Below are 23,183 nucleotides of genomic sequence, written 5' to 3'. Positions count from 1 at the left end.
GATGACACTAGTTCCGAACTAAGTCTTTGTCAGTTAATTTCCTTGGGGTTTTGGTTTGTTAGTTTTTAAAACTGAAAGATAATTATTTATTTGTTTGTTTAGGAGTTAGTGATCATTGGCATGTGAGTGTAAGGTTCAAGCCTAGCCACTGACCCATCTGTGGAACTTAATCCTTTGTTGAATAACATTTTCAATATTAACAGGAGTACTTGTGGCACCTTAGAGACTAACAAATTTATTAGAGCATAAGCTTTCGTGGACTACAGCCCACTTCTTCGTATGCATCCGAAGAAGTGGTCTGTAGTCCACGAAAGCTTATGCTCTAATAAATTTGTTAGTCTCTAAGGTGCCACAAGTACTCCTGTTAATATTGAAAATGTTATTCAACAAAGGATTAAGTTCCACAGATGGGTCAGTGGCTAGGCTTGAACCTTACACTCACATGCCAATGATCACTAACTCCTAAACAAACAAATAAATAATTATCTTTCAGTTTTAAAAACTAACAAACCAAAACCCCAAGGAAATTAACTGACAAAGACTTAGTTCGGAACTAGTGTCATCCAGTGGCATCTTGTGCCCTTACAGAACATAGAGTTCAGAAAAACTTAAACTTCTGAAAACCAGGAAATACAATTAAGGTATGCGCCCAGGCAAAATCATCTCTGCCCACTTTGAGCAATGGTGGTTAGAGCCCTCACCATGGATGTGTGAGACCTGGGTTCAAGTCCCCACACCAAATCAGGCAGCATGGGACTTTGAAGGTAGGGCTCTTAGATCCAAGTTGGGCTATTGAGAGTCTTTCATTTTTTATGAGAAAGGGCTGACCTGAAGGCACCTAACTCTAGGAGAGAATTCACAGCTGAGAATTCCAAGTGGAGATAAGTGCCTCTCTCCAGCCTATTAGTCAGGTGCCTAAGGCCCAGATCAGTGAGACATAGGCACCTAAACGCCTTTGTGGCTCTGGGCCCAAGTCCCGTCCCTTTCCTTTGTATTTCATTCGTGACTAGTTTAGGTGGCTCCCCACTTGGTTTTCTGCCTCTAAGAATCCTTTTCTTAGGTGCTTTACTCTCCCCATACAATGCATGGGATGCCTTGCACCTAACTCAGGGTTAAAAATTGCACTAGGCAGTAGGGTGCCCAGGTGTGGCTATGTTTGTAGCCACAAAGTATTATTAATAAACCCAGCTGAAGAGACAAGAATTATTATGTTATGCTTTAGAAAAAGAAAGTTATTTTCTAAGTGCTAGAAAGGTTACTTTAAATCCCTTCTTCCCCAACTGCTAACAAAATAAGCAGCACTTTTACAAATATAACATACAACTTAACAGGCAGGATCCAAATGCTTTGATAGTGTCCTTATAATCTAAATTAAATGTGAATTTAGAAATATTAATTTCAACTGCTGTCCATTCTTAACACTCCTTTAAATACACTGCAGTCCTTCAGCTGATCAAACTAATGACAGGCTAAAGGAAGTATGTTGTTCAAAGGTGTGTTGTTGCTAATAATAAAAGTCTATTTGCAGGAAGTGTACAGAGACAGCTCTCAAACACAGGAGGAACTCATGCAATTATCCAATTATTGACAAAGCCATATGCGAGGACCAAATCTAATTAAAAATCAAGAACAAGACTACACTCTCATATTATATTCTCTTCCAAGATAAAGCAATTCTATCCTATTAAACATAGATAGCAAGTTGGGATGTTCCTATTGTAATCCTTCCCTATTGTGATCCTCAATGATAACTTTCCCAGAACACGTAGAACAGGGGAGTGGCAGTTTTATGAGTAAAGCAAATATCTACAACTCACAAACCTCTTGTGTAATTGACTTTGGCTTGGCACTGAGCACAATACAGCATGAATCAGATTATTTACATTTACATTGGCCTTCCTTTTTAATGAAACGTATCACATAACTAAACAACTTCTGAAACATCCTTAACCATCATGAGGTAATAATCTGGAAAGGTTTAATTTTCCACAATGTGTGTTGATCAATGATAATGGGCTCTGCTCCTTACTAAACCCTGGGGGAAAAAATCAGCATCAGTTTTAAATATTTTAGGAAGCTTTCTTGATAACTAAACACTTCCTAGGCTAAGAGAGGCATTGTGGGTTTCACTTACCTATTCCTTTGTGGATCATGTTCATACAGTTTGAAAATGTAGGTTATTAAGGGCCAGATCCTCAAAGGAAGTTGATGGAAGTTAGGAGCCTGAATACCTTTGAGAATCTGTCCCTAAGTCACAGAATTGGGACCATGGTGATCAGAGATCTGTTCTGTGTAAATACCAGTCACTACAAATCTCAAACAACCTTTTAAAAGAAATGTATTTAATCATCAAGAATTTAATTTAGAAAAAATGCACATGCTGAGCTACTGTTAGCTCTGTAATCTGATCACTCAAGTGAAACGAGCAGGTTTACCTAGTCTTAACAATAGTAAAGAAATCATTATACAATGTTTAAAGGTAGAAATATTTATTTTGAGGTAATAGCTTTGATCATACTATTAAACTCAGCCTTCACTTCCACAGGAATTTTCCCAAGGGTTGCCAATGAAGGATGTTATGCAAGACAGATACCCCTTGACTATGGCCCCTCAACAGTATTTACTCCTTTTATCCCCTTCAAAGTCTGCAGCATTGGGGAGGGGGAAGGGATTGGCCCTTATCAGTTGTTATTTTAAAAGACTAATAATAAAGATGTCAGGAGGACGGTGTTACCAAAAAGATGACAAGATTACTTACTTGTCCATTCCATTAACAACAGTACCCGACGAGTCGGGTATAGCTATCACTGCCTTTCAGCACTATGGTGGAATACATTAAGAAGATTGGACCAGACAGAAGGAGAGAAAGAAAAGGAGATGTTAATAACTGCATGAGTGAATATTAAAATAATGAGACATTCAATCTACTGTTAATTCATGTAGGTTAATGCTAGCAGGGGATTCAGGAAGGTTAAAGTTAGAGCCTTTCCTGGTTAAAAATACCTTTTGCTTACTAAAGAAAATTTCTTATATTCTGTATCAATGGATATATACAAGTGCTGCTTGACTTATCAAGATTATTAGGTCTTGTATCACTCAGATAAAGACAGAAAATAAAAAGCCACAGAAAAGGATTTTCCCCTTCAAACTCTTTAATTAAAAATAAAATTAACAACTGAAATTATGTATCTTTATATAATAACAAATCTAACTAAGTATGGGTTTGGAGTGGTGCCTATACCAAATAATAACAAATGGATAAAAAGCCAGACCATGTACATATGTTGTTTAATTTAAAAGAAGTGACTGTTTCTCTATGGCCTTGCAAACTGATCACAGTTCTGTGTTGCTTTTGGTGATTTGCTCTATTATGAGGTTTATTCAGAACAGGTTAAGCCATATAGATTCTTGTCGTTCTGCTGGATTCATCCATGTTCTTAGGCTGCTATTTTAGATAGCGTTAACAATAGTAATAGAGCTTTTATAACAGTTTCACAAAATGTTAACGTCATTAACACCAAGGATACACAACTGTGGGATTTGAGAAATAACAATTTCCAACGTGTTATTCAGTGTGTATTGCCTAAAAGGCTTATATTAGTTGTCAGGACCATATTACAAGAAAATAGGAGGTTTCTTGTAATTTTCATTTATTACGACTGCTGTGCTCTTTTTTGTATATTCTGTCATCAAAGCCTGATGAAATAAAACTTCTATAGATGATACAGGTTGGGAAAGATAGTATGTTTTTATAGCTTTCAAACAGTGCTTTTGACTCATTTCTGTATTTAAATATTTATTCAAAGGGCAATGGTGCCTATGAAGTTGCATTGAGTTAGGTTCATTAGTATTTTACAGGTTGCTGGTATAAACCCTTTAATAGGTCTTAGTATCAACTTTTCAATAGGATGCAGTTACTATAGATGTTTGTGAGGACTGAAGTATAAAACTATAGCTTCTGCCCTGCAGATAGTGCAGTCAATGCTTATATGAAATGCATCTTTATTGTTGGGTATGCGAAACCCGCTATTTATGTGCTTTTATGGCAATATCTTTTTAGGCCAAAACTTGTCCATATTTGGAATGTCGAATCAATTTGTCCTTGTGAAAAGCCTGGGTCTCTCATTATTGACTGTACCCATTAAGTTTTATATTGCATTCAGAAATTGTATTTCTGATGTTGTGCCAGATCTTGGCTGTAACTTGTTTATGGGGATTGTCCATATAACTAATCACTCTTAACAAATAAAGGGGTTAGAAAGATAACAAGGGGCCAAATTTTTCAGCTCCCAGTTGAGTGCATCCTCCAAAATTTAGAGGGTAGACTACTGCTTTTTCATGCACTCCACTTGAATATCTATAAGGAATAGTATCAGAGGGGTAGCCGTGTTAGTCTGTATCTACAAAAACAATAAGGAGTCTGGTGGCACCTTAAAGACTAACCGATATATTTGGGCATAAGCTTTTGTGAGTAAAAAACCCACTTCTTCAGATGCATGGAGTGAAAATTACAGATACTGGTATAAATATATATTGGTACATGAAGAGAAGGGAGTTACCTTACAAGTGGAGAACCAATGTTGAAAGCCAATTCGGTCAGGGTGGATGTGGTCCACTCCCAATAATTGATGAGGAGGTGTCAATGTAATCAGATTATGATCACTGATACCTCAACAATGACCTCTTCTGTTAAGAAAATTATCATATATAATTTTTAGAAAATAATGAAGTTTTATTACTGGCTGCTCAAGAGTGCCAGTGTATGTCTCCCAAATTGAAGTCCCCCATAGCAGAGTTTTTCTTTACACACAAGAGAACTAGCATCAGCGCTATTCATAGAGAATATGTTGTCGTCACAAGATGATGTCCAAGTGGAATCATTTAAACATTTTGATGTATAATCTCAGGCTCTTTAGCGCTATCTTTTGCAGTTGATTTAAAAGACAATGATCTCTATATACCCATATGTGTACACACACACACAGCTAAATTGTATACTTTTCTTAGAACACTCAAACATGATCAGTAAACCGACTGAGGTACTGGGTTTGTATAGTTGTCCACGCCTCCTATTCCTTCCTGCTGTCTCCACCCTAACATTCATCTTGACCTTTCCACAACCCTCACAAAAACACCCCAGTCCAACTTCCTCCTCTCAGCTGTTGGTTCCCTCCCTCTCACTTTAACCTCTTTTGCCACTGACATCTAGTCAGTCTCTAACCCCTCCCAGTAGTTGGTTTACTCCCCAACACTTCCAGACATCTAACTCCCACCCACCACATCCTAGGCTGCCAGCTCCCTCTCTGTTCTCACCATTCCCCATGCAACCCACTCAGCTTCTGGAAAGCCCCTTTAACGCTCCCCACTTGACTTACCTCTCAGCCCTTATATCACAGTTCCCTAAAAAGTACTTAGTGTTCTACGGCTGAAAGCTGGAGACATTAACCCTGTGACTCATTTTTCATTGCAATAACTGCTCTTATAAATGATCATAGTCATCGTAATTGGTTTTTTGTCTAACCGACATTGGTACAATAGATTTTAATAGAATTGTGCAAGAAACAAGATTGGTGATTGGCTAACCCTATTTACTGATTAAAATTAACAATCTGGTTTATGTCACAAAGTGTGTTATATTTTCCAGTGGCATTGTTTTAAACATGTTCATTTATATGAGGCTAATGGCAAATTAAAGTGGATCCTTTGAGGGAATGAGAGGAAGCTGGAAATATGATGAATCTAGGCTCCACTTAATTTGCCTCTGCATGATGCCATAACATTTTCATTTTACTGGGCAAACAGCCCCCTTCATCATGTGGGATGAAATAGCTTTCCCCACAAAGAAAGGGAGGGGGGAAAGGAACTGCCAAGAGGAGATGCAGAAAGAGGAAAGATTCCAATCTCGCTCCCAAAAACTGGAGAGGGGGAGGGATAGAAACATATGTGGTGCTGACAGATTTTAGCAGGGAGTTATGTGGCTAAAACACTGTGCACCACTTTGGCAGTGTACCTTTTAGAGTATGTCTATGCTTTGAGCTGGGAGTGTTATTCCTAGCTCCATGAGAATATGCACATTAACTCTGAGGAAGCTAATACACTAAAAATACAATGTAACCATTGTGATGCAAGGGGCTGATGGGGCTCACGAGATGCAGGAACATCCTGAGGGAGCCTAACCCCTCCTGCTGCTTACACTGTTACAACTACACTTGTATTTTCAGTATGATCACAGCCTGTCTGGGTATGTCTGCTCAAGTTGCGAATTACAGACCCAGCTCGAAGTGTAGACATACCCTTCGCTCTTCATACATCTTTCTGTTATTCCACTCCTGGATTTCTCTTGAATACTGAACTATATTGTTCCAAATTGTGAGGTGGTTTTTTTAATAGGGACAAATTGTCTCCCCTTAGACATAAAACTGTTTTTTACTTGTAGGCTTAACAGATATATTGAAAGTTGACAATATCCAATGTGCCTTTTTAGAATGAAGGAATATATTGTTAGTTATAGCTCCAATTCCATTTATTAACCACACAACCACATTCAAGATCATTAAAGCAGTAGGCATTTTACCTGCACCCAGACAAATGATTCAAAAGAGAACTGGCTTGCAAAATTAATCATTTTTTTCCCTGCTGCTGAGCTACACAGAGTTGTACTGAGATGCTGGGAACTGGGCAGGACAGGGAGAGGAGTGCCAATGGGTAACAAACGTAACATCACAAATTCCAACTGCTCATTTGAAAGTTTGTTTTTTTAATTGAGAAATCATTGAGTACATATATAACTTGTGATGATACAAACATCAGTATATATAAAAACTTAGTAAACAGTAAAATCATTTAAGAAAATTACATTCACATTACATAATGACTACACAATAGGAAGCTTTATTTTATAAAACAAATTGTGACAACAACAGCAGTGTGATATTCCCAAGTGACAGAGCCATTTTTCCTGTCACACACTATAAAAGTGGATTGTGGGTCTTAACTATCTCTCTTTATTGGAAGGTCGATGCACTGATTATGAAGATGGACATTTTAAAATCTTCAGTTACAATGTCAGAAATTCCTTTCTTGAGGCAGTTACTGTAGTTCCTTCCTATGAAGGGGCAGAAGGTCCAGTTTGCATCAGTGATCTAACTGTGTCCCTCCGTTTAACATCTTGGCCCGCAGATCACTTACAGGTCCTTCCTATTCTGTGATCCCTTACCCCTTTATCCTGCATGTTCTCCTAATAGGTGTGATCACATTTTTCTGAGGTGTGCTATGGTCCTACAATTGCTACAATGAAGCAGTATCAGGCACTGATGTTAAATAGTATTAAGGGATATAGATTGTTACAGAAGAATATGATGCAGTGTCATTAGCTTTGGAATAATCTTTTAAGAGTATCATGAGAGCATGGAAAAAGTATTGGGATAGGAAATGAAGGTTAAATGGTATACAGGTAGGAACAGCATGCAGCACTGATGCTAGAGACAAAAGATAAGAAGGGCAGGAGACATACTGTAGTAGACAGACAAATAGATCTTTCTTTTACTTGTCTAAAAAGAATTAGCAGCCATATCATTTCCTATTGGAAAACCAGCCATTTACAGCAAGATAGCAGGGCACCAGTGTTTTTTCTGGTAGCACCATACTCAGTGGAAGCACCAGTCCTTATAATAATTGCCAGATTATGGTAGAAAAGGCGGCAATATTTTCACCGTTTTATTGTTTGACTCTCATTTTAGAACCCTGGGTTGTGAAGCCAAACAAATGTTCTAAGCAGCTGAAACCTCTGTCTTTTTGGCACATGCCAGAAATGAGTACTCAGTGAGAATGATATGAAAAATTTTTCTAAAAGAGGTATTATACCACTTTGTTGATAAAGTACAAATTCAGCAGGTAGCTGTGTATTATAAACTTAGGATACAATGAGGGCCAACATTTTTAAACATGGGTGTTTAGAGGTGGTATCTAAATAAGTGTCCTGATTTTCAGATGTTCTGAAATGAGGTCAGTGGGATTTGCAGGTTCCTAACACCTCTGAAATCAGACCACTTTTATCAGGTGCCTAACTTTTGACATGCAAGTTTGTATATTAAAAAGTAACAGCAAAAAAATGTTTAAGTACATCAGAAGCAGGAAGCCACTGGACAATCAAGGTGCTAAAGGAGCACTCAAGGAAAACAAGGCCATTGCAGAGAAACTAAATTAATTCTTTGCGTCAGTCTTCACTGCAGAGGATGTGAGGGGGATTCCCACACCTGAGCCATTCTTTTTAGGTGACAAATCTGAGAAACTGTCCCAGACAGAGATGTAATTAGAGGAAGTTTTGGAACAAACTGAAAAATTAAACAGTAATAAGTCTCCAGGATCTGATGGTATTCACCAAAGAGTTCTGAAGGAACTCAAACATGAAATTGCACAGCTACTAACTGTGGTATGTAACTTACCACTTAAATCAGCTTCTATACCAGATGACTGGAGGTTAGCTAATGTGACATCGTTTAAAAAAGACTCCAGTGGCAATCCCAGCAATTACAGATTGATAAACCTAATTTCAGTACCTGGCAAACTGGTTGAAACTATAGTAATGAGCAGAATTATCAAACACATAGATGAACATGATTTGCTAGAGAAGAGTCAACATGACTTTTGTAAAGGGAAATCGTTCCTCACCAATCTATTAGAATTCTTTGAGGGGGTCAACAAACATGTTGACAAGAGGGATCCAGTGGATATGGTGTACTTAACTTTCAGAAAGCATTTGACAAGATACCTCACCAAAGGCTCTTAAGCAAAGTAAGCAATCATGGGATAACAGAGAAGGTCCTCTCATAGATCAGTAACTGGTTAAAAGATAGGAAACAAAGGGGAGGAATAAATGGTCAATTTTTAGAATGGAGAGAGTTACATAGTGGTGTCCCCCAAGGATCTGTACCGGGACCAGTGCTGTTCAACATATTCATCAATGATCTGGAAAAAGGGGTAAACAGTAAGGTGGCAAAATTTGCAGATGATATAAAGTACTCAAGACAGTTAAATCCAAAGCAGACTGCGAAGAGTTACAAAGGGATCTCACAAAACTGGGGGACTGGGCAACAAAATGGCAGATGAAATTCAATGTTGATAAATGCAAAGTAATGCACATTGGAAAACATAATCCCAACAATACATACAAAATGATGGGGTCTAACTTAGCTGTTTCCACTCAAGACAGAGATCTTGGGAGTCATTGTGGATAGTTCTCGGACAATATCCGCTTAATGTGCAATGTTATTCAAAAAAGCTAACAGAATGCTAGGAAACATTCGGAAAGGGATAGAAATAAAACAAAATATAATGCCTCCATATAAATCCATTGTACGACCACATCCTGAATACTGCATGCAGATCTGGTTGCTCTCTCTCAAAAATGATGTATTGGAATTGGAAAAGGTAGAGAGAAGGGCAACAAAAATGATTAGGGGTATAGAACAGCTTCTATCTGAGAAGAGATTAAAAAGACTGGGACTTTTCAGCTTGGAAAAGAGACGACTAAGAGGGCATATGACAGAGGTCTATAAAATCTTGATTGGTTTGGAGAAAATGAATAAGGAAGTGTTATTTACTCCTTCACATAACACAAGAACTAGGGGTCACCCAATGAAATTAATAGGCATCAGATTTAAAACAAACAAAAGGAAGTATTTATTCACAGAACGCTCAGACAACACGTGGAACTCTTTGCCAGGGGATGTTGTAAAGGCCAAAATTGTAACAGGGTTCAAAAAAGAACTAGATAAGTTCATGGAAGATAGGTCCATCAATGGCTGTTAGCCAGGATAAGCAGGGATACAACACCATGCTCTGCGTGTCCCTAGCCTCTGTTTGCCAAAAGCTGGGAGTGGACAACAGGAAATTAAGGGTGATGCCTATATATAGTCCAAGAATGAGTGCCTCTGCGCCTATGGTTTTATTTGGGTAATTGCATAAGTAGTTATTTTCTATTGGAGGAAACTGCAATGCAATCCACTGCATGAACTTACAGTCACGCTCTCCATCAACATGTAAAATAATTAAGTTATGTGACTTTTCTTGGAACATCTCCTGGTTGCCACCTTGGAAAGAATTACTAATAAGATTCAGGGCACATGGATACCATTCTTGGATTAATTTTCACGATCTATTAAAATTTACCTCAGACATAAATTGTTTTTTTTCTACATATCATGAAAGACTTCACAGAACAATTGAAATTATTATAATTGTACAAGTATTGCTTTCTAGTCACTGCCAGTGGTGGTATGAAAGAATGAAAAGGAGATGGATGGTGACCTAGAATAAAGCTTTATATCAACAAAAATAGAAGATAATGATAGAACTGCAAGGATCTTAGCTTCTTTACCTGTTTCACCCAACCCAGGAGACACAACTGAAATTAGGAAAGAAGTTCTTAAATTACATAGTACATGATGATAGTTTAACATAAAAATAAAAGATGAAGGTTTCATCAATGCAAATCTCTCATCCAATAACACCCTCAGGAGCAAAACACCTCTCCCAAGTCTGATTCTTGGATCGTCTGCCTGGAAGCAAGATAAACCCAAATCATAGTAAAGAGCGTTTAATTTAGACAGTAGATGTTAGTGAGCTATCAGTACAATAAAAGAAACTGTAGAATAAAAATGAATCAATTATTTAATTTTGAGGAATGTATTTTCTCATTTTTAAATTAATTCATAAAGAATAATTCAACCATGTCTCTTTTAAGAGAGATACAAGTCAGTATTTTTCCTAGATTAATTTGTAGAATTTCATAACAATTCACAAATAAAATCACTATACAAATTTCATCACAGTATCTTAGAATGTGTTTGTACAATGTGTTAAGTTTTGTAGCCCTGTGAGATTTCAAATCAAATTGTTTATTTATACAATAATAATTAAAAAAAAAATCTAAAAGTGACTGGTTTTCCCTTGTGTGATACATTGTCTAAGAAAGGCATGAAATACACTGAGATTTCAAGATGCCCACCTTGCTGATGTACCATTCCAAAGGATCAGTTGCTTCATTGAATATTCAATCCCTTACTCAATAGGAAAGCTTTCTGGTTTGGTTTACACTGTAAGAAATTTTGGAGTATATCCATCCCATCCAAAGATCCTCCAGGTTTCAGGATAAGGTTTCTGTATTTCATTCCAGCCTGACAGAAAAAGTAAATCAGAATGTTAATGTTTATGCAATTCTCTAAATCAGTAACAAATAAAGGAAAGACAGCTTGCTGATCATGGTAGGAGCTGCCTCTCTTCTCAGTCTCCCTTAATACTAAGGGCCAAAGTCTGAGGTGTATCCTAGAGACAACCAGGGCTATGTGGCCAGAGTGGGCTCAAGTCTGCAGGGGCCTCCATCAATTCCTGAAGAAGAAACATCTCTCATGTTGTCTTATAACATTTATGTAGTCACAATCCTTCCATTTGCCTATGGTATGTAAGATGTTCTCCAAGAGGCAGCCTGCATACAGTGCTTTGCCAAAATCCAGGGTGGATGGGTTATCTCAGAAGACTGCCAGACACGCCAAGGGGACCTTAAGTCCACACTCCCCTAATTCAAAATCCTTGGCTATCAGCTCCCAACAGAAGGAATCCCTAACTGCAGTATTGGGGGATAATAAGGATCTAAATTATCCTAAATCATTATCAGAACACAAACTCATAGACCTTAACATTAATTTTAAATGTATTAGGTAACAAAAACTTATTCCCTGCCGAAACCCAAGTTCAGGGGGCTTTTCCACAAGAGTCTGTTGCCTAAAGCACATGGATTTGTTACAGCCCCGACAACATCACAAGTAACGTTAAGAGTATTGTTATTTTAACCAACAGTTGAAATATGATGCTAGAACAACAAGTAAGAACTTCTCTTTCTAATTTTAAAAACCATTTAAATTCTTTTAGATTTATTCATATGGAATTAGTAATTTAATGAAAATATCACACTGTACTGAGCTGACAGGTTTTATGTTTTCAGGTACCTTGTTTCCATTATAGTACCTATTATGCCATCTCATAGAAGTGTTAGGCGTGAGAGGAATTTTTGTTTGGATGCAACAACAGCCAAGCACCAACACTGCTTCTGTTTAAGTGGACACCTTTAACAGAATTAGCCAGTAACTCCTGAAGCAATAATTAGTTATCAGAACTACCCGAGCAAGAAAGGAGAAGGGAATGTTAAAACATCTGAAATCATCTTCAGTACTAGTTCCCATTCATAGTTAGTTAATGAATCTTCTTATAGCATTTTGGGCCCCTGAGATATGAATGCCAATGGGAAGATGTTTCTTTGTATGCGGAGTTCCTAGATCTATTTGGCTTCCTGACTGAAGAAGAATTAGGATAAGGTGCTTCCTTGTTTGTCATAAATAATACATCACTAATAGGTTGTCTGTTGATAAGACTATACAACTTCTTGATAGCTGTGCTGATGGACTAAGTGAAGGTTCTGTTGATTGGTTAAATTCTAAGATTTGATGAGCATCTTTTTGGAAACTCTACAGGCCTCTATGCTGTTGTTTCATCCCTTAGCTTCATTTCCCATCACATGGTCTCTAACACATCGAAAAAACTGGCTATAGCAGTTGGACTACTGGTTAATACTGCTGTTTCTTTACCATCTTTAAAGCCCATTCTCTGAGAAAAGCTTCAGTAAATGGTCTTTCCACTGGTATTCCAAGATAGGTTGGAGCAGCAGGAGAAAAAATTGTTTCCAAACCTCTCATGGTTTGACTCAGAGCAGCCATGTCTGCCCTTAATTGTGGATTTAGGCCTATGATACGCCTGGAAGTTCCTGTATGGCTTTCCCCCATGCAGCAGAACCATAGTAATTCTGCTGTGTTTTGAGCTTTCTATTCCAATGGAGGGAAAAGAAGGGAAGAATTTGCTCCTGAATCTTTAACATCTCTCTTTAAAAACTCTGGGAAGTGTATTGAGGCTACCCCGACTTACCAAGTGCACTGTCTGAATAACTTATTGAAGAGCGAACATACTGAAAGTGCTGCTTATATTTTACTGCTTGAGTTAGTCTCTGGAAGTCTAATGCAGAATCGAGCCTTTGTTCTTTGGAGAGTAAAGAGTAATTTGGAAAAAAAATAATCTGTGGTATCAGTGGAACAAATCTTTCACTACATCATACAGGTAATCACATCTCCCAGTTCTTGAGGGAGTAGAGATTCCTCAATAAAATCTGTAGGGATTGAGGAGTCTGACAATAATAAAGCTACAGAGTTAAGAAGAGTATGAGTGATCATTAAAAATACAGTTTCTAACGCTCAAGTGGTTAATGTGATAGCTGCTTATGCAGGAAGAGAAACCTCAGTTTCATTCTGACAGGAAGAGGTAAGCTGAGGTTCTAAAAACCCCAGTCTTGTGATATGCTAGTAACTGCCTTCCTTTCATGAATTTCTGAAATTGAAATTATTTGAGGTCTTATTTGAAATTGCTTCTGTAGTAAAAAACCTAAATTGGGCACCTGGGGGGGTGGCTGTTTTTGTCTGAAATAAGAAAAGATTTAATCTTACTAGAGTATCTGATATTTATTTATGGAGGGTTGTTGGTCCCATCAGGGAAACTCTATTATGCCTCTAAAGAATGCAACCAGAAAGGACAACAGGTTAAACAGATCTGATTTGGAGATGAGGTTACTTTAAGAAAAAAAAGCCTTCCCCAAGTAGCTCACACATAGTAGATCCTTCTTAAAAAGTTATATGAGCAGCTGAACAAAGATAAAAGGTCACAGACTGTAGTGAAATAACTATTTTTCTCCTCCTCTTCATAAAGAGAGTTTCCAGAAGGCTTTGGACTAAAGAAAGGCACCAAGAACCTATGTAGCTGAAGCACAGTGAATATCTATTTGGTAGTGGCATGATAATTGAAAAGATAAATTATTTTTAAGCCTCTCATATAAAGAGAAAAAAGTCCAGAAAAAAAACAAAACCCTAAATAAAACTCAGAATAAAAGGCACTTTAATGCCTAGGGAAAAACAGAAGTCACAGAGCAATTTGGGGAAATTTTGAATAGTCAAAACGCTAAGCCATCTTTCAGAGGCTCTCAGAAAATGGATTGTGCCTATGCAGAGAGAGAGCACACGGAACAGAAAAGGAAAGACCTAAGGGGCTAGATCCATAAATGGGACGTAGATACAGCGTTGCAATACCTAACTATTAGGTGCCCCACGGTCTAGTGGAATCCACAGCACTGAATTAGGTGCCCAGGATCCCTAAACAATGCCTGGGGAGAATCAGGTGCCTACAAATGGGATTAACAAAAGCCAGCATGTTGAACAGGGAGCTAATTAAGATACCCACCAGGAGAGGGGTGAAGCCTAAGCCCCACTCCTCAAAGGGAGTTAGGCACCTAACTCCAGGCCAGAGGCAGGTGCCTCTCTCCTCTCAGCATTCACAGCCACAAACCTTCTCATGGAGTTAGGCACTGAAACCCTTTCTTGTAAAAAAGGGGATGGGGGGTAACGCCCTTATAACTTTAGCTCAGTGGAACAGGGACTTGAATCTCCCACATCTCATGTTAGTGCCCTAACCACTGGGCTACAGAACCATTCTCACTCTCTCTCTCTCTGGCCTGCTGAATATTTATATGTAAAAAATGGAAGAGCTTCACCAGGAGAGATCGAGATCCACCTCAGAGCCCAGTGGGCAGAGGATTCACCTGAGAAGTGGAAGCCCTGGGTTCAAATCCCTGTCCCCATCAAGCAGAGGGGAAGGATTTGAATCTGGGCCTTCCACACCCTGGGTGAGTGCTCTAACTATTAGGTTAAAGGTTATATAAGGGAGGTTTGCACCACCACAACCATGTCCTCCTCCATTTTTTGTGAGGCTTAATCCAGTAGGCATGCTTGAAGTACACCTACCAGATCGGGCCCCACAGTGAGAGAGGCAGGGAATGATTAGTCTGAAGACCCACTGGGCCTTAGGCATGAGATGGGTGTATACCCAGCGACAGAAATGTAGGCACCTAGGGGGCTTTAACAGTAGCAATTTAGGCACCTGCAGGATTAGGCAGCAGCCGAACAAGGATTCTGAGGATCTAAATTTTGAATTTAGGCATATAAATGGCAGTTGTCCACTTTGTGGATAACCCCTTTATGGATTTAGCCCAAGGTCACAGAGGAAGTCTGTGTCAGAACATTACATATAGGTCTCTCAAGTCCCAGGCTAGCACCTTAACCACTAGAACAGCCATCCTTCCTTCCTTTGTGCTGTGAAGAGAAGTGGTCAAGGCCTACAAAGGAGTAAAGTAGCAGCTCTAGAATGAACCAATAAATAAAGATTCCCTTTTGAGGGAATGTATTTTTTAACCTGCCAAAACCAAACAAAGAAACCAAAACACAAAATACTTCAACTGATCTGACAGAGTAGTAAGTTATACTGTGCTGCAAAAGGGGAGGCCCAGAATAGATTTAGATTTCCATACTCTGAATGGTAATTGCATAACAAAACACATAGGTGAGTTGCTATTAATGGAGAGAGGTCACTGGTGTCATACAACTTTTACAGCAGCAGAACATGCATAATCTTTTATCATGAGACAGTGTGCTCTCCCATACTGTACAGTGTAAAATAAAAGGGAAAGTGGAAATCATCTCCTAACAAACCATAGGAGTCATATCTTATACAAGTTTTAAATATTTAACTTTATAGCCAAGAATTGTGTAAAACACAAATGCCCTTAAAATACAGATTTTCTACTATGAAATTAAACCATTTATAAACTTTTTTATTGATATAGTGGATTTGATACATACAATAAGAAAGGCCTAAAATGTTAAAACCTACTGATTTGCTAATTATAATAAATCTAGTTTTGGAGCTTGTACAATAGCTAATTCTGAAGTTTAAAAAATTCAGTAATGGTATATGCTAAAAAGCTAGTTCCTATCTTACCTTTGGATTCATTATTCCTTCTTTTTTAAAGCAGCTATAAAAAATATCCATGGAAAAAACTTCACTCCACAGATATCCATAGTATTGGCCATCATAGCCACCTGCCAAATGTCCAAAAGTAGCCGGCATGTTTGTCCCTTAAAAAGCAGATAAAAAATGGTTACTAACTTTTCCATAACTGTTATTCTTTGAGATGTTGCTCATGTCGATTCCATGATAGGTGTGCGCATGCTACAAGCACTGTTGCTGGAGATTTTTCCCTTAGTGGTATCCTCAGGCTGGCTCTAGTGCCCTCTGGAGCTGCATGCTCATGCGGCAGTATAAGGGGCGCAGCGCAGCCAGCCACGCACCCTCTTGGCTCCTTCTTACCGTTAACTCCGACAGAGGGGTAGGAAAGTAGGTTGTGGAATGGACATGAGCAACACATCTCAAAGAACAACAGTTATGGAAAAGTTAGTAACTGTTTTTTCTTTGATTGCTTGCTCATGTCCATTCCATGTTAGGTGACTAACAAGCAGACCATCAGGAACACCACTCTCCCGAAACTGGCATTGTCCCTGGCCTGTTGTTGTGATGGTGTAGCAAGATGCAAAAAGGTATGTACTGATGATCAGGTTGCGCCCCTATACAGATGTCCTGGATTGGGACCTATGCAAGGAACACTGATGCTAGCCACATCTGGAGGGACCTAAGGCACAGTCTTGTGTGTTGAACCATGTAAGTACATGCCGTCATGTGCCCCAGTAGCTTGAGGCAAACCTGACTTGTCGTAATTGGGTGGACCATGATATTGGATATTAGGTCCAACATAGTCCGGAATCAGGCCTCTGGTAGGAAGGCCCTGGCTTGGGTCAAGGTGAGCATCACTCCAATAAATTCTATACTCTGAGCCAGGACAAGAGTTGACTTCTGTTCGTTTAGCAGCAAGCCCAGTGTTCAGGAGGTGGCTTGGACCACGCTGATGCTGATCTGAACTTGAGTCTGTGACCAACCTTTGATCAGCCAGTTGTTGGAAATATGAGTAGACCTAGATGCCTCGCCATCTGAAGAAGGCTGATATTACCATCATACACTTTGTGAAAACCAGGGGCTGCCGATAGGCTGAAGGGAAGAGTGGTGAATTGGTAGTGGCACTGACCCACAACAAACCTGAGAAATCTTCTGTGGCCACGGAAGATAGAAATGTGAAAGTATGCGTCCTTTAAGTCGAGGGTAGCGTACCAGTCTCGGCTAAGGAGATCACGCAGAACATCAGTTTCTTGAGATATCTGAGTAGGCGAGACAGGTCCAGAACAGTCTGGAAGCCGCATTTGGAATTAGGAAATATCATGAGTAAAACCCCTTTCCTCCCTAGTCTTGCGGAACCTCCTCCACAGCCCCCATTTGTAGGAGAGATTGCACCTCCTGGACAAGCAGTTGCTTGTGAGAAGGGTCTCTGAAGAGAGGTGGGAGGGAGGGGCGGATAAAATTGAAGGGTATAACTGACTGTCACTGTACTTAGAATTGAACAGTCCGATGTTATCTATGACCATGCTGGGCTGAAATGGGACAGACGGTCCAAAAATAAAAAGGGGAGATGGATCTGAAGCAGTGACTGGTAATAATGCCCTCAGGTGCACCTTCAAAAGGCCCTTGAGTACCTCTGAGACCCCAGCTGGGAGGTTGAGGTGGATAGAAGTGGTTGGCACCACTTAACCTCTCCCTTTTCTTTTGTAGGGCTCTTGTCTTGGAGGCACCAAGAAACGTGGAGGCTGCTGGGGCCTGAAGTGCTTCCTGGAAGCCAATGGAGCATAAAGGCCTAAAGATTGTAGGATGGCCCTTGAGTCCTTCTGGCTGTGAAGTCTTGAAGGGGAAGTCCTGGATGGACTGTTGGACATTGTGAGGAAGCCCCAAGAATTGGAGCCAAGAACACCACCTCATGGTGACAGCGGAGGCCATTGTCCTGGCGGCCGAGTTGGCTGCATCCAGAGCCACCTGGAGAGTGGTCCTGGCCACATCTTACCCTCTTCCAAGAGGGCAGTGAACTCCTGTCTTGAATTTTGGGGCAGAGAGAGTTTTTAAATTTAGCCAGGGAGTACCATGGATTATAAATCGTATCTCTCCAGCAAAACTCGCTGGTTAGAGATACATAGTTGAAGGCTACCCTTTGAATAAACCTTTCTGAAAAAGTCCAGTTTTTTGGCGTCCTTTTGTTTACGGGTAGTGCTCGACTGGCCCTGCCTGTCCCTCTTGTTTGCTCCAGACATAACCAGGCACCCTAGAGGAGGGTGCGAATACAAGTATTTGAATCCACTCGCTGGCACATAATACTTCTTCTCTGCCCTCTTTGAGATGAGGGGCAAAGGAGGAGGAGTTTGCCACAGGACCTTGACCGGTCCTATCACAGTCTCATTGATGGGTAAGGCCACCTTGGAGGGAGCTGCTTCAGCCAGGATATCAATAAGGCTGTGTGATGTCTCTTTAATGTCCTCAATTTCCAGACCCAGGTTTGCTGCTGCCCGCTTCAGGAGGTCCTGATGGGCCCTGAAATCATCATGCGGAAGGGTCCTGCAACAGCCTCGTCTGGAGAGGAGGAGGAGGCTTGCACCAGAGGAGGGGATCCCTCTTCTTCTTTAGCCTCAATGACGTCCACCAGAGTCATCTCCTGAACATTGTTACAAGGGTCAGTTGGGGGCCAGTGCCAGCAGCCCATCTCTCGGAAACCACCGAGTAGAAACTATGGGAGCGAGGACCCGGTGCTGGGAGGGAATCTCCCAGGGGTTCCAGTAAGGCCACTACATTCGTCAGTGACTTACTGGCCAGGTGCCAACAGGGGGACTGGTACCGAAGTCCAGTGGCACATAGGCTGAGTACCAGTGTTGAACCTTAGGTTGCATATACGGTTTCCCTTGGAACTAAGAAGAGGAATTCTCTCTTGGAGCAGTACCTGATTCTGCCACCATGTGGTGCCAAGGGTCCAGGGACCAGCAACGGACCATGGATGGTTGGGACGCTGGGATCAGGGTTGGCTTGCCACTAGAAGGTGCCAAGACGGAGCTCCTTGTTCCTTCCTGCTTCTGGATATCAGAGCTGGAAGGTGTCCCAATAGGGTTGAGGGGACCGGGAGAGAAAGTAGGTCCCTTGCCACTTGGAAAGCTTCTGGGATCAACAGAACAGTCAGACTGCTGGTGCCACAGTGGCTTCCGGGTGTCGTCGGAGGGTCCTGCACCAGAGTCAACATTCTAGGCAGAATCAACGGTGACATTGTGTGACAGGAATGGAAGAATGGCCTGGCATGGATCTCACTGAGCTGCCTTCCCCACACTTGTCTTTCTTGTGCACTGGCAATCGCCCTCTGTTGGTTGCTGCTTTTTGTACTTCTTCCTTGGCACCAGAGATAGTGAACAGTGCCAGGAAGAGCTTGGTGCCGGAGGAGCACTTCACACTGATGCCTAAGTGCTCGGCACTGAATCAGAGCGGTGCGGCTCTGATGGTGGCTTCCATGAGGCTAGCTTTCAGCCTAATGTCTCTGTCCTTTTTAGTGCGGGGTCTGAAGTCCTAAAAGATCTGATACTCATCCACGTGAGTTTCCCCCAAGCACTTCAAGCAGCTGGAGGGCGAGTCACTCACGGGGATAGGTTTGCCACAGGAGGCACAAAGTTTGAAGACTGGGGCGAAGGAGTCCCTCAACAACAGGAACTATTTACACTATGTACACTAATACTAATTACAAAAGCTATATACACTAAACGATGACAACTAAGTACAAAGAGTTAGAGTTCAAAAACCACTGGGAAGAAACCTTGCCAAAGCAAGAAGGGTCATTCAAGTAACTGTCATGGGCGGTAAGAAGGAACTGAGAGGGCGCGAGGCTGGCGTGCTCCTTATACCGGCACATGAGCACGCAGCTCCAGAGGGCACAAGAGCTGACCCGACAGATACCACTAAGGGAAAAATTTCTGGCATCAGTGCACATGGCGTGCACACACCTAACATGGAATGGATATGAACAAGCTCTTGAAGAAGACAGAAACATTAACAAATTATTAATGTTGAAATCAAATGTAATCATCCCTTTAACGCAGGGGTGGCCAATCTGTGGCTCCGGAGCCACATGCAGCTCTTCAAAAGTTAATATGCGGCTCCTTGTATAGGCACCGACTCCGGGGCTGGAGCTACAGGTGGCAACTTTCCAATGTGCCAGGGGGTGCTCACTGCTCAACCCCTAGCTCTGCCACAGGCCCTGCTCCACCCCTTCCTACCCCCTTCCCTGAGACTGCCATGCCCTCACTCCTCCCCCTCCCGAGCCTCCTGCATGCCACAAAACAGCTGATCGGAAGGTGCGGGGAGGGAGGGGGAGGCACTGAGAGCAGGGCAGGGGGAAGCTGATATGTGGCAGCTGACGTATTACTGTGGCTCTTTGGCAATGTACACTGGTAAATTCTAGCTCCTTCTCAGACTCAGGTTGGCCACACCTGCTTTAACGTATAATAGTGCTTCAGATTTAGAAGGACATTAATGTATTAATCTGGAATATATCCTAGCTGCAAATGGATATTTTTGATGGAATAACATTAATGACCTTTCTTGTCTTATTTCAAAGTAATTACTTCAGTTTCATAAACTGGATTTCTTTTCTAAACCACATTCACCTGATTTGCTATAAGACCTATTGTGAAGGTACTGTATGCTCATCTGAAGCAGCCAACATGCTGAACGAAAACTTTACTTTTACGTACCTGGGGTTGCAGAAATTCCCAGAATCTCCATGCAGTACTTGGCATATTCATCTGCAGGGTCAGCAGATGATTTGGTATGAATGGACTGGTCAACCTTGCTCAAAACAATCTGACGAAGAGTCAAAAGACCTAGTGGTATGAGGGCATTTGGTTTATAAATGTTACAGTAATACGCTGGGTTTCTATGGTATCAGCCATCGAAGGATCTCATTGTGCATTATATACATTAACGAGTTAAGCTCTGTAAAATCCAGTGAGGACAATAAGTATCATTTTCATTTTAAAGATAGAGAATCAAGCACAGAGACTTACCCATGTACACACCGGAAGTCTGTGCCAAAGGAAACTGCCAAGTGACAATAGCTAGGAAGAGGACTTGAGGTGATTGTTGATATTTGACAATAAGCAATTTTAAGTCATTTGAAACTTTCAAGGTAGACACATAGGTGGGCCTCTGTAAACACATGCTCTCATTACTGTTACCTTTGTCCTCTATCCCACTTCCCTTCTTATTGTTTTTTATACACACTTGTCGGAGAGCAGGTATAATGTCTTTCTATGTGTCTGTTCAAAGCAAGCATAATCCTGGTAGCGGTTTTGGGGGTGGTGTGTCATCACAGCACATATAATAATAGTCAGGAAGAGACTGTAGCTATCAGGAAAGTATCCAGACTCCCAGTCTGGTGCATTAATTGTTCTCTCTCTTAGTTGAAATGAATAATTAAAAAAAGATTGGAAAGGCTGTTGAAAGGAGTTGCTGTTACAAGCGCCATCTTTTTTAATTGTATTTTTCTCACAGTTTGAACACAATTAAGATATCAGACATTTTTACAGTCAATCTGAGCATTTAAGCATTTCCAAGTTATAATCTAATGGGCCTTTCTTCCATAGAGATGCGCTTACCTCTCAGTAGTAGTCATGGAGGAGGTGGATACACAGTGAAGGAAGAAGAGACCACTATCTAAGGCATGTCTGTTCTGTATTACACAGGATATTGCCCTAGGTCTTTCCTACATTTTCATGAATGCTTTTTGTATGTAAAAGAAAAAAAAGATACCTGTATTGGCCATTCTAGAGGCAGCAAGTTTCTCAAGAAGAGCATCTGCAACATGGCTCCCATCTTTATAATGTTTTGACATTTGCTGTAGAGGTTCTTTTTCCCATACCCAGTTCTCAAACATTTGTGAAGGAACTTCTACAAAGTCTGTTTCCACATTAGTTCCACTAAATCTAGCAAAGTCGGTCTAACAAAAACAAAAAACAAGCAAACAAAAACACAACAAAAATTCCTCCATTATATTAAATTAAAATACAAATGAGATTAAATCAGATATCTAGTAAAATGTCAACCTATATAAGGTGCCAAAACTGTGATGATGTAAAAACAGGGCAGAATTATAAACAGTTATATTACAAGAAAGATCAATGTTAGAATAGCCTCAAACTTTAAAAGAGAGGGAACAAGAAAAATTAAATTATAAGCAATGAGAAAACTAACCAAAACAATATATCATGCAGTGATTCTTAGTCACAGGAACTCAGAAACAGGTCTATTTTTCTTACTCTCTCTTACGTGACATATTATAGCAATATAATTACATTTCAGCATTGCCCCATGACATCAGACAAGAACTGGGGCCGTCAAACGATTTTAAAAAATTGCAATTAATTGCGAGATTAAAAAAATAGTCGGAATTAATCGCATTTTAATTGCACTGTTAAACCATCAAAGAATACCAATGTAAATGTATTATAAGTATTTTGGATGTTTTTCTACATTTTCAAATATATTGATTTCAATAATAACACAGAATACAAAGTGTACAATGCTCACTTTATATTATTTTTCATTACAAATATTTGCACTGTAAAAAAGAAACAAAAAAAACAGCATATTTCAATTCACCTCATACAAGTACTGTAGTGCAATCTCTTCATCATGAAAGTGCATCCTACAGACTTTTTTTTTTTTTTTTTTAACATAACTGCACTCAAAACCAAAACAGTGTAGACTTTAGAGCCTACAAGTCGAAGCATGAAGGGGCATACGAATGTTTAGCATATCTGGCACGTAAATACCTTGCAACGCTGGCTACAACAGTGCCATGCAAACACCTGTTCTCACTTTTAGGTGACATTGTAAATAAGAAGCAGGGGACATTATCTCCTATAAATGTAAACAAACTTGTTTGTCTTAGTGACTGCCTGAACAAGAAGTAGGACTGGACAGTGCAAATATTTGTAATAAAAAAAATATTAAGTGAACACTGTACACTTTATATTCTGTATCAGAGGGGTAGCCGTGTTAGTCTGAATCTGTAAAAAGCAACAGAAGGTCCTGTGGCACCTTTGAGACTAACAGAAGTACTGGGAGCATAAGCTTTCGTGGGTCAGAACCTCACTTCTTCAGATGCAAGGGAAGTGAGGTTCTGACCCACGAAAGCTTATGCTCCCAGTACTTCTGTTAGTCTCAAAGGTGCCACAGGACCCTCTGTTGCTTTTTACAGATTCAGACTAACACGGCTACCCCTCTGATAC

At 40.3% G+C, this 23,183-nt stretch overlaps 1 protein-coding gene and 1 long non-coding RNA gene across 4 annotated transcripts in view; one reads left to right on the top strand and one right to left on the bottom strand.

Moving 5' to 3' along the window:
- LOC117878865 overlaps positions 1-19,163 on the top strand; it is a 29,017-nt gene extending 9,854 nt beyond the window's left edge. Inside the window, exon 5 of the long non-coding RNA XR_004646114.1 lies at positions 16,431-19,163. This is a non-coding gene — a long non-coding RNA (uncharacterized LOC117878865). The remainder of the gene's footprint in view (positions 1-16,430) is intronic.
- NLN (neurolysin) overlaps positions 9,700-23,183 on the bottom strand; it is a 51,067-nt gene continuing 37,583 nt past the window's right edge. For 2 of the 3 annotated variants that reach the window (XM_034773477.1, XM_034773475.1), the window contains exons 10-13: positions 21,703-21,889; positions 20,646-20,774; positions 15,928-16,064; positions 9,700-11,177 (exon numbers count right to left, since the gene is read on the bottom strand). In XM_034773477.1, the coding sequence (XP_034629368.1) occupies positions 11,043-11,177; positions 15,928-16,064; positions 20,646-20,774; positions 21,703-21,889 (588 nt within the window). In that variant the 3' untranslated portion in view covers positions 9,700-11,042. The remainder of the gene's footprint in view (positions 11,178-15,927; positions 16,065-20,645; positions 20,775-21,702; positions 21,890-23,183) is intronic. The other variant, XM_034773476.1, reaches the window with a different exon arrangement.

Source organism: Trachemys scripta, chromosome 6, assembly GCF_013100865.1.
Source record: "Trachemys scripta elegans isolate TJP31775 chromosome 6, CAS_Tse_1.0, whole genome shotgun sequence".
Classification (NCBI taxonomy): domain Eukaryota; kingdom Metazoa; phylum Chordata; order Testudines; family Emydidae; genus Trachemys; species Trachemys scripta.
This window is presented reverse-complemented; position numbering and strand designations above follow the sequence as displayed.